The 12,363-nt window shown below is 39.5% G+C and overlaps 1 protein-coding gene across 1 annotated transcript; it reads left to right on the top strand.

Annotated features, from left to right (window-relative positions):
* The first annotated feature begins 2,906 nt into the window (after window positions 1–2,906).
* si:ch211-216l23.2 (uncharacterized protein LOC565061 homolog) lies at window positions 2,907–12,151 on the top strand. The gene is made up of 9 exons (XM_061076348.1): window positions 2,907–3,058; window positions 3,236–3,325; window positions 5,370–5,443; window positions 5,665–5,788; window positions 7,826–8,025; window positions 9,153–9,431; window positions 9,556–9,717; window positions 10,005–10,250; window positions 11,193–12,151. Exons 1-9 carry the CDS (start codon window positions 2,997–2,999, stop codon window positions 11,228–11,230), a joined length of 1,275 nt encoding a protein of 424 aa, XP_060932331.1. The 5' UTR covers window positions 2,907–2,996; the 3' UTR covers window positions 11,231–12,151.
* The last annotated feature ends 212 nt before the right edge of the window (window positions 12,152–12,363 follow it).

The raw sequence follows: 12,363 nt of genomic DNA, 5'->3' as shown, positions 1-12,363 counted from the left end.
GATGGAAACATGGAGGAATTAGGTTGAATTGCAGTTTTTTTCCTGATATATTGAATGGATTTGCATTGATGTATGTTGATGTGTAGTCTTTGATTTGTCTCTATTGTCTTTGATGGTGTTGTGTTGTCTTTCATGGTAATTCATGTTTTTGTATAAGATCCACAGACAAAAATGAGCTGATAGCTAAATCTGTCATAAATCACCTCTTCTCATTCGGGGAGATAATTGTTTTTGTGCATGGTCCCTGTTTAATAAATAATACAAATAATAAAATAAAGTGTCATGGCACTCTTGTCGATCAAATCAAAACTTATTTGTAAAGGTCCGAGCAGCGCGTCACCATGGTTACCTGCTCTTCTTCTTCTTTTTTAGGAGGTGTGTTGGTGCTTAGCAACGCCGCCTCTTGTTCATCACCACAGTCAACACGTTAATTATGATGGAAACATGGAGGAATTGGGTTGAATTGCAGTTTTTTTCCTAATAAATTGAATGGAAGTGCATTGATGTATGTTGATGTGTAGTCATAGATTTGTCTGTATTGTCTTTGATTATGTTGTATAGTAAATTCATGTTTTTGTATAAGCTCCGCAGACCGAAATGAGCTTGTTAGCTAAATCTGGCATAAATCACCTGTTCTCATTTGTAGATAATTGTTTTTGTGCATTGTCCCTGTTTAATGAAAAATAATAAAAATAATAAAATAAAGTTTCATGGCACTCTTGTCGATCAAATCAAAACTTATTTGTAAAGGTCCGAGCAGCGCGTCACCATGGTAACCTGCTCTTCTTCTTCTTTTCGGAGGTGTGTTGGTGCTTAGCAACGCCGCCTCTTGTTCATCACCACAGTCAACACGTTAAGTTTGATGGAAACATGGAGATTCAGCGTTAATTCTGATCTTTAATTGGGTTGAATTGCAGTTTTTTCCCTGATATATTGAATGGATGTGCTGAAGTATGTTGATGTGTAGTCAGATTTGTCTGTATTTTCTTTGATGGTTTTGTATTGTTTTTGATGTTGTGTAAATTCATGTTTTTGTATTTGATGTGTTTTCTGGATAGCTGCCCAAGATCCACAGACAGAAATTAGCTGATAGCTAAATCTGGCATAAATCACCTCTTCTCATTCGGAGACAATTGTTTTGTGCATTGTCCCTGTTTAATAAAATAATACAAATAATAAAATATGGTTACCTGCTCTTCTTCTTCTTATTGGAGGTGTGTTGGTGCTTAGCATTGCCGCCTCTTGCTCATCACCACAGTCAACACGTTAATTATGATGGAAACATGGATGATTCAGCGTTAATCTGACGGGGATTCTGATCTGTAGTTGGGTTGAATTGCAGTTTTTTTTCCTGATATATTGAATGGATGTGCTGAAGTATGTTGATGTGTAGTCATAGATTTGTCTGTATTGTCTTTGATGGTGTTGTGTTGCCTGTGATGGTGTTGTATTGTCTTTGATGGTGTTGTATAGTAAATTCATGTTTTTGTATTTGATGTGTTGGATAGCTGCCCAAGATCCACAGACAGAAATGAGCTGATAGCTAAATCTGGCATAAATCACCTCTTCTCATTCAGAGATAATTGTTTTTGTGCATTGTCCCTATTTAATAAAATAATAAAAATAATAAAATAAAGTTTCATGGCACTCTTGTCAATCAAAGCAAAACTTATTTGTAAAGCCCGTAATTACAAATCATAATTTTTGTGAAAGGGCTCAACGAGGTGTGACATCCTTGACCATCAACAAGAGTCAGGAAAAACTACCAAAACAAGCACTGACTAATGAATTGAGGAGTAACTGTCAGTAATGGTTGAGTATGTGAGTGGATATATTGTATAAACAAATTTAAAATCATCCTTCACACTGACCTGTCCAGACGTGAAAAAAATGGTATTCTATTCTGATGGCCTGACTCTTTATACAGGTGTTCTATATCCCTTGTACTTTTAAAGGTCTTCTGTACAATCTAAGTTATCAACTACCAGTAGACGCTAACAGGTGTTAGCGGCCACCAGCAGATGTTGGGGATATAACTTCCGTTGTGCACCTTAGCGTCACCAAGTGTTTTGGCCTTGTAATCAACAATACAGGTGGAACTTTAGGGTACGCTGAGGCTAAAGGTAAATCTGACAGGCTACTGGCTTGTATGGCAGCACTATGAAGCCTTGTGTCCCACTCAGTAGATCAGACATCATTACCTCTTTGCCTTTTTAAACTAAACGCTGTACAATTTTAGATCATAGGACAAGATGGAGAATATCCTTTGTATGTTCTACTGCACTAATTAATGCCTACAACCAGTTGATGTCAGTGGATGTTCAGGACATATCTTCAGTTGAGTACCTCAGCGTCATCAGGTGTTTCAGCCTTTTAAATACAGATATGTGATGAATAATACATATGGTGTTGGCATATGCAATGTATATTAAATATAATGTAGGTGCATGTGATGTATGATATAATGCGGATATATTTGATCTATAATACATATAATATGGATATATGTGATGTCTTATATATAATTAAGGTATATTTGATGTATAATATATATATATATAATGCGGGTATATTTTATATATGATATATATAATGTGGGTATATTTTATATATAATACATATAATTTGGGTAAATGTGATGTCTCATATATAATGTAGGTATATTTGATGTATAATATATATAATACGGGTATATTTCATATATAATATATATAATGTGGATAAAAGGAAATTAGTTCAAATCAATTAAATGATGTAAAAGTTGTAAAAAGTTCATATTTGCTCAAATTGAATTCCACCCTTGACATCCCTGGCCGACAGGTGGCGGTATTACACGTGTGAGACCGCCAGAAGAAGAACTCCTCCTCTTCCTCCTCCTCCTCATTCTTCTCCTCCTCCTAGTGGAGGCAATGGTGGAATAACGCCTGGAGAAAACCTCACGCCTTCTCTCTCACTGTATAAAGCTGGTTTTTGGGTGAAGATACAGTTCATTTAAAATGTCGTCCTGGCCGAAATCAGCCGCAGGTTCCCGGCGGCCTCCGTCCAACCCGAACGGGAGGTAAGCCGTGTTGCGATGTAGCATTAGCAGCTAGCATGGTTGCTAGCAGCCACAACACAAGACAGTTGTTGTTCTTACTAAACGATTTATAATTCTCCTTTCCTCTGCTGCAAAGGGGAGAAGACGTGGTGTTGTTGTTTGAAGCCGTCGTTGAAATGCTTTTATTTTGTGATGCAGTGCCCAGAAGCGTCGGTTCCGGAGAGGAGCCCCTTACCCGGGGGGCAGAGGGGACGAGAGGGGCGACGAGCTGAAGGATGTTCTGGACAGGTACGAGCTCAGGAGGGTTCAGACAATAGACTGTATATATAAAGGTTCAGACAGGATCCAGCACCCAGTCACTGCGACCCCCCGCTGGGAAGCATCAACATGCCCACAGGGTGACAGGGGCTGACAGGACAGATGTACTGTAGAGGAGATTCTGATTCCTAAAGCTGACTTCTACAATCAGATAGAAGGATGAGAAGGTTTCACATAACTTTGGTTTCACATAGGGTTGCAAAATTCCGGGAATATTCAAAACTGGAAACTTTCCATGGGAATTAACGGGAATTAACGGGAATATACGGGAATTAACAGGAATAAACTGGAAATGTTGTGGGTAATTTATACTACCTGTATTTACCTTGTCATATACAGACATAAATATAAACATTTTGTGTTGTCATAGGCTGATTTGAGCCCTGAGGAAACTTTGGGCACTTGACTATATGCTTCTGCATCGTTGTGTCATTCTTAACATAGGTCTTTGCACAGTATTTGCAAATGTTCACAGCCTTTCCTTCTACATTGGATGGGGTGAAATGTCTCCACACATGAGAGAGTGCACGTGGCATTGTTCTGTAGAATAAGATGAGAAAAAAGTTTGTAAAAAAACACTAATGCAATGCCAGAGATATAAATAGTGAGCCAAACAATTGGAATCGTCTGTAAACATATTTTACAATTGATGGATAAATGAATGGAAATAGGCTAGATGAACAGATGAACAATCCTCAATCAGCATGCTAATATATTTTCCCCAGTAATATCATGGAAACTTACCTGACTAGTCCTGCACACTACAGCAGGCCTCAATAGCCCTGCTGTAGAGTGAAGGATGCTGGGAGTTATCTGTGCATGTGATGGAAGAATGCACAGTGGAGGGTTGAAACTCAACGTGCAGAATGTGCTGCATTCCATACATCTTTAAAATAGAGTTTTGAATGATGTTTTTATTGCTCAGCGGTTAATTTTCAACCCTATCGAGTTAACTCATCACTTGAGTTAACTCGATTAAAACGAGTTAACTTGCCCAGCCCTAATAATAAGTAATGATGATCTCTGACACTATAGAACAGGGCTATTCAACAAAAATGTAAAGTTAGTTAAAGCAAAGGTCCTGAAGATCATAATGTCTAACACTCTAGTGTTATATATATATTTAAGTAGCCTAGTAGTTGTATCAACATCTGCATGAACTCACTACCTATTAAATTTATTCAGTCCGATTCAAAAACTTTTTTACAATATGTATTGTCACGTAACGTAGAACTGAACATATATGTATGATTGCAGATATGTGTAATGTTCTCTCATTAACTAGATAAAAGTAGGGCGGCATTTCAAAATGAGAGAAAATAAATCAAATTTGAATTGTGCATGATCACATAAAGGGCTTAACTTCAGAAAAATAATAAAGAGGGAAGCAAAAGCTATAATTTGAATTTTTCTGTTTCACATCTAGACTCAAAAGTCTCAACCAATTTTACAGATATTAAATCTCAACACATCTTAACAATTGAACAGTTTTAGAATCACTTTCTTCCCCTTATATCCCACTCCCCCAATTGTTTCGTCTGTTTCTCTCCCTTCCTCCGGCTCCCTCCTGTTTCTCCACTTTCTCTGTGTCACTCCTTTGTTTCTCGCCCTTTTTCCTCACTCCTGTTTCTCCACTTTCTCCCTCTCACTCCTGTTTCTCCACTTTCTCTGTCTCACTCCTGTTTCCCCACTTTCTCTGTCTCACTCCTGTTTCTCTCCCTTTCTCCGGCTCTTTTTGGCTGTAGGATAAAAAAATATCTCTGATACTTCATCAGGATGTGTGACATCGTAAGTGTAGTGTGGCCAGCCCAAGGCAAATAACTTATTTTGTTATTTTTGTGAAGTGCGGAGCAAGTACACACAACTCTTTCAGCAAAGATGAGCCTTTGTTCAAATGTCAGTGTGCGTCATTATACAAACTTCAAACAGTAATTGTGGGATGTGCAGCAGTTATGAAAACTAATAAATCCGTATTTAGTAATACCACGTTTAAGTAATTACCACTTTCTTTCAGCTATGAAGAAAGAGAGCAAATTCAAAACTTCACTGGAAGTGTAAAGTTTGAGGGATTCAAGCATCAGTCCAATGGTGAGATGTTTTCTTTTATATTGTTCTCAATGGAAAAAAAAGGACAATTTAAAATCCTGCAAAATGTATCCTAATGAAAATGCATCAAACTGCATAGATAGGTGCACTGTTGGTTGCAAATTAATCAAAAACGTAATTTTCTTCCTGCATAACACCCTGTCTCTCTTTTTAAATCTCTCCTTTATTGTTTCCCAACTCTATCACCGCTCTCACACCCTCAGTCAAAGCAGAGAACTCCACTCCAGCAGACCGACGTAAAACCCTGTACCAGAAGTTCTACAGACAAGTGCAGGAGGAGAGGAAGCCGCCGGACTGTGTGGTCATGTCCGTCACCAACCAGTGCCTGTGAGTACCTGGACAAAACATTTAAAACTATAAGCAGTGGAAGGTCTGGCAGCTTTTCCCTGTTGGGTTTGAGAGTTTGTACCCTGTTTCCAGTCAGCTAGACAAAAGTGATGGATGTCATTTAACTGACTGTTTTGAAAGGGTCAAACATTTGTGTAGAAGAAACACAAACAGATTCTGTTGTTCAGACTGACCCCCCCTCCCTCCCGGTAAGGCTTTTTTCCACCTGTATGAAATTTGAGGAGAATGTCCTTGGTAATAAAGAATCAGACATGCTGCTCATAACTGAGAGCAAACAGTTTAGTCTTGTATTATTCAGACAAGAGGATCTGGTTTCACACAGTTCTTTCAGGTGCTTTCCTGTGTTATTGTAGTCACTCTACCATGAAGCTGCAGATCAGTGGGCGTCGCAGGGATGATTGGATGATTGTCCTTCTCCTGAGCTTAATCTCATTTAGATCGTTGTCATGGTTATAGCGTATTGAGTGTAGATTGATGAGTTTACTGGAGCTCAAGACTATTTGAAAAAGTAGTCTGAACGTTTTATGAATGCAGTTTATGTATAAAAAACCCACGTCTGAATCTTTAAATGTCTTCTGCTGCTGATTGTATTAGTTTGGTTCATGGTCCAATCTACTAAGATAAAGTTTGTCTGGTCTTGTTCTCAATGGTAAAAATATAGAATATTCTTGGTATTTCATTTTAAGACCCTGTGATGCTTCCACAAATCCTAAAAAGTCATAAAACTGTTGAACATAACCAGTTGATCATGTGTGTAGTATGTGCACTTGACAGCAGCACTGCCAGTTATTCTCTGGAACGCAAGCTCTTCACCCATCAATCATGAAGAGAAAAGCCCCTTTTTAAAGTGTTGACAAGCCCAGTTTGCTTTCTATGTTGTGTTACATTATATTTATCAAGGTCCCTTAGAACAACAATATAACAAAATGAATGATACTCAAGTTAGTTTGTGATTCTACCTACTTGTATGTGCCTGGTATCCTCAGGAGAACATGTTGCAACAAAAAGACAGATAAATAGAAGTTCCACAAAATCCGAATTTCACCAACTTCCTTTAATACACATTGTTATTTCTGGTCCAGGTTTGAAAAGACACATCTCTATATGCCCTTCACGCAAAATATATATTTACACACACATCAAAACCAAAAGTGTAATGAAAACAAAAAAACATAACAAATGTAAACTCTATGAAAACTGGACTTTCTTCTAGTGTGTTTTCAGGATTTTCTATAACCTCTATGGTATAACAGTAATGAGTCAAATCACTTTCCACAAATAAATGGACATCATAACCAAGGTTCTATTTAGCTCTGCATATTAAAAACAAGTAATCAATGCTAACATTGTAATGCACCTTTAAAACTACAAATGATATTGTCTCACATTGTCAAACACCCACACATGTCCACTGAAGTCTCTCATTGAAATGTCCTTATTCACTTTACATATTAAACTTGAATCACACTTTCTCAAATACATGCTTTTTACATACAAAAGTCAAATGTTCTTTCTGTATTTAAAACACTGTTTTTTTTAAGGTTCATCACTGGACGCTGCACACATCTCATATTCAAACACTTATAAATGAATCAACCCCTCCAGCAAGGAGATGACACTTCTGTGCATGCGGTTTTATTTTCTAAAGGCTTATTATGCTTGGACCTGCCGTTGTTAGGGTTGTTTTAAGCTAATTTCACACAATATAAACCCAAAAGACTTTTGAAACCTGCTTATGATAGCAGAAACACACACAAGCTGTCTTTAAGTTTAAAGTTGGCCATGGCAGTTGTAGCCTGCTAAGATGATTTTGGCTTCCAGTGAATTATAATTGATCTTTTAACTTATATTTAACCTAACGCACACTTTAACACTTAACTCAAGACATAAGAGATACAAACATGTTTATAAGTTCCACCCTAAGCTCCCTCACTGATATAATTTAGGTTTCTCTACCTTTCAGTTCAGTCAATATAGAAATGTCAAGTTAACAAAGTGTTTCTCTTCCTCTCAAAGGGATTACCCCAAATCGCTAAGCCAGTGCTTGCAGGAGCGTGGCCTGTCAGTGGAAATGCTCTACCTTCAGGCGGAGACGGGCCTGACCCGGGCCCTGCAGGACGTCCGGGCAGAAGGCTCCCCGTTATGTATTCTGGTGGAGCAGACAAACATAGCTCTGTCCTCCTGCACTGTTATCATATTCTCAGACTCCCTCAAAAGTAAGTCCGTACCCCTGGTTCTCCTTCCAGTCCACCTCAGTAACAACCCTCCATCCCTCTCTCAGCCTCAGCGCTCCAATGTGGTTCACGTCTATTCTACATCCTCTGAACACTAAATCCTCTACAGACTTCTTGTCAACCCAAATAAAAACAAGAAATGGAACCATTAAAACACACAAACTGCAATTCTGCACTCAATTGTTGTGACTAGAACATTTTAATTCATTATTTAAATTTCATCACACAGTATTCTACCAGTGACTGTTGAATATAGATGGTGAGACATGCGCTTGACCACTTGCGAGTAGTTTTCAGCTGTTAATCAAATAAGTAATAAATACCAATTTTAGAAGAATTATCACTTGAACATCATTTGGTCCATGTCCTAACTTTTAACATGGAGGAGGCAAGGTTTAGGCCCTTTACTGTAGCCAGCCACCAGGGGGCAATCAGGAGGATTTGGCTTCAAGTGTTGGAGCTGCCATGTCGACCATCTTTCTAAACAGTCCATGGTGTAAACACAATAATCTACATCAGTTCATTAGAGAACATTACATAACCAACAAAACTGAATAGTCTAAAACATACAGTGCCATGTCTAATTCACAAAAACTGATATTTTTAACTCACACCAACATAATACAAATATAAAATATGCATCATATATAACAACAACATCAAAGCTATATAAAGATGCTACAATGGAAACAAAGTACATGAACTAAATATGTTTTCATTGGGTTAACTCAACCAAAGATCTAATCACTGAATGTTTGAGCTAAAGCAGATAAAATAAGGATATTTATTGTTGATAAAAACACGATTAAAGTCAGTGATAAATGTTCATCTTAACACAACTTGCATGCCCCCCCTCACCTTCTCCTTCCAATCATCAAAAACTCACATTCAAAAGTACCTTTCTCAAAGTCACCACCAAAGCATCAATTCATTAGCTCCATTCGTTTGATCACATCAAACAAAATGCATTTCAGTGGAACTGAGTGACCCGTAAGAACGCCGCTGGTTATTCTGCTTCATCCACGGTGTTAGATTCGTCTTATTTCAACTCTTTCTCTCCCTTCAGTCGACTGCCACCTCACAACTAACCCCCCTCATTTCCCCCCCAGTCCATCGCAACATGCCCAAGGACCAGGCCATGGAGTTTGTCTCAGCCGAGCACAGCCGGGGACTCGTCAAAGAGCGCCCCCCGAGGGACCCTGCCGACATCGCAGCACAGGCGTCGCAGCTGCTGGATGATTTTCTCGATCGGGAGAAGATGGAGCGCCACAGCGTTCCCGCCGACACACGCACGCTCCTCACGCTGTTAGCTGAGGGGGTGCACCTCTACCCCGAGGAGCTGGAAACCATCTCCGAGTACGTCCGGGCCCGACAGGAGCACATCCAAGGTGAGTACAGCCAAGTCTCTGATGGCACCTTTAAACTCTTTCTCTTTTCCTGTTCTACTCTGTTGGGTCACATCCTGTCTGCCTGTTGTGAGTTTTCCATTTATATCTCCTCTTTTCTTTCCAGCCTCCAACAACGAGGGGGAGAAAGGGAGCATGTTACCTCCAGGACTGGGGAAACCTCCTCCTCTGCTCCCCACGCCACCCGGACCCCCTCAGCCTCAGCCTGGAGACGGGCCCATGATGGACCACTCCCCACCCCCCCGCCCACCTCTCCTGCCTTCACCAGGTCAGACCAGCCGACCGGAACATTCATAATTCATTTCCATAATAGCAATAAATATCAGTCATGTGCAGGCCTCTTGTAGATATAGAAGCCATTTTTAGGCCTTGCTCTTTTGGAAAGCACCTGATCTACCTGGGTTTTAATGCATTTTCTTTCATGTGCAAAGGGTTAGAGGTGTATCAATTCTGAAACTGGAATTTAAAAGCCCACAATCTTAAATCGAAAAAGCTCTTATTATTTATTATGCATCATGTACAATAACGTACTTCTTTCTCTCTCTTTTTCTTAAGGTTCATATCCCAAAACCAAACCTCCACCTCTTCTGTCCTTGCACGGGCTTCCTGGTCCGTCACTCGGGGGCCAGTCTCTACGAGGCCCTCAGCTCCAGCACAACCTCTTCAACGGCCCCGGCGGGAATCGAGGGCCCCTATTGCACCATCCTCCTCTATTCCACCAAGGTCCCAGGGGCCCTCACAACACTCGAGGCCCCCCTCCCACCCTAAAGAGTTCCCGTCCTCCACTTCTCTCTTCTCCAGGTAGGTCACATAGGGACTTCTTCCTCCACCTTTTGTCTTTAGTAGGGTTGCAAAATTCCGGGAATATTCAAAGTTGGAAACTTTCCATGGGAATATACGGGAATAAACTGGAAATGTTGTGGGTAATTTATACTAACTGTATTTACCTTGTCATATACTTAGAAAACTTTGGGCACTTGACTATATGCTTCTGCATCGTTGTGTCATTCTTAACATAGGTCTTTGCACAGTATTTGCAAATGTACACAGCCTTTCCTTCTACATTGGATGGGGTGAAATGTCTCCACACATGAGATAGTGCACGTGGCATTGTTCTGTAGAATAAGATGAGAAAAAACACTAATGCAATGCCAGAGATATAAATAGTTAGTCAAACAATTGTAATCATCTGTAACCACATTTTACAATTGATGGATAAATGAATGGAAATAGGCTAGATGAACAGATGAACAATCCTCAATCAGCATGCTAATATATTTTCCCCAGTAATATCATGGAAACTTACCTGACTAGTCCTTCACTCTACAGCAGGCCTCAATAGCCCTGCTGTAGAGTGAAGCATGCTGGGAGTTATCTGTGCATGTGATGGAAGAATGCACAGTGGAGGGTTGAAACTCAACATGCAGTGTGTGCTGCATTCCATACATCTTTAAAATAGAGTTTTGAATGATGTTTTTATTGCTCAGCGTTTAACTTGCGTATTTTTTTTTTTGAAAATTCCCAAAATGCCCGAGCTTAACTTCCCATGGAAAGTTTCCGGAAAGTTTTTCCGGAAATTTACCGGAAACTTTCCACCCCTTTGCAACCCTAGTCTTTAGCCTTGTTTTTATGCATTCTTGTTTACAGTAGGTACGATGACGTGAAACAGGAAACTGGATATAAAGAAATCAAGTTTTAATTTATTGTATATCTTTTCTCTTTTCCGCTCCTCTCTCTGATCAGGTCCCCCTCTCCCACGGCTGAGTGGCCCCCGACACTAAGGACAGAGACACACATGCAGTGTTACACATGCAGACTACCAGCAGTCCTTCATTTGACCTAACTCTAGAACAGAACCCTCCTGGCCTCTGCGTAGGATTCCTCTTGTGACCTTGAGCAAAAGTAGAAAAGCAGGTGTTTAATGTCTGACTTTATCGTCTTGTTACTGTGGACGGATTGACAGCGGACACCAGGGAGTATTCTGAAGATGATGATCATGATGAAAATGTTTTGATGTCACTGTCATTCTTGTTTTTCTCTAACCCAAACTCCTAAATCCACCTTGAAATAACCATGTTCCAGTTGGTAATCTAATCCTTTGTGGTGTCGGTCTCAGTCACGACCTGCGCAGGGGAAATGTTTACTGTCAAATCCACAAAGAATCCTGGAAAACTGGTTCATATTTATAAAAACACACAGGCTAAAGCTGTTGGTGGTCACATGATGGCAGTAGGACATTGACTTGTTCTGTAAATTATGAATATAAATATGTTGATCACTGTTGTAAACAGTAATTCAAGATGGTGCTTGAAATTTCAAGGATTCTCCCGATGAGAGAAATCCAACAATGAGTTTGTTTGTAAACTGTGTTCTTGCCTCGGATTTTTGTCAAACTTTATTTTTAAGATAGAAAAAAGTTGAATGGCTCCCAGTCTACACTTGCATATACTTCTTATGGCACCTTTCACGACAAATCAACATGTATTTTAATTTATTGCCTCCGGTTGTACTTTCTATACTTCACTTTGTTCAAGTGGCAGAAAGAACACGGAGCTGAGGACAGAGGCTCACTCTGAAATCTGGAGTTTTTTAGAATCTTTGCTTTGTCACCAGGCTTAAAAAACTCAGATGTTTTTGTTACATGGAAGCAAAGAGGCAGCTGGACGTGTTTCCCAGGATAAAATAAAGGAAGATGAACTTTGTGTATTTTCTCTGTCATTAATTTATGCAAAAACCGACTGAACAAATATCCTTACTTTGCAGTAGGACCCGAATTCTGTTGATTTGTCAGTAAAAGGATTAAAAAGCGTTTTTAATTCATTGTTTATCAGCTCTTCAGTTAAATATTTCTGTTTAAATTAGTTTAAACTATCATTGATCTTTGCTTGTTCTAACAAATGGGAAAAACTAATTG

This window comes from Limanda limanda, chromosome 8 (genome assembly GCF_963576545.1).
Source record: "Limanda limanda chromosome 8, fLimLim1.1, whole genome shotgun sequence".
Lineage (NCBI taxonomy): Eukaryota > Metazoa > Chordata > Actinopteri > Pleuronectiformes > Pleuronectidae > Limanda > Limanda limanda.
Note: the sequence above shows the minus strand (reverse complement) of the source record. Positions and strands in the feature narration are given on the sequence as shown.

Bases quoted from the DNA above. Each gene is read 5' to 3' on its own strand.
- si:ch211-216l23.2 (XM_061076348.1), top strand. From the start codon at position 2,997: ATGTCGTCCTGGCCGAAATCAGCCGCAGGTTCCCGGCGGCCTCCGTCC. The intron at 5,444-5,664 runs GTGAGATGTTTT...TCACACCCTCAG, and splicing joins ATTCAAGCATCAGTCCAATG to TCAAAGCAGAGAACTCCACT. The intron at 8,026-9,152 runs GTAAGTCCGTAC...TTTCCCCCCCAG, and splicing joins ATTCTCAGACTCCCTCAAAA to TCCATCGCAACATGCCCAAG.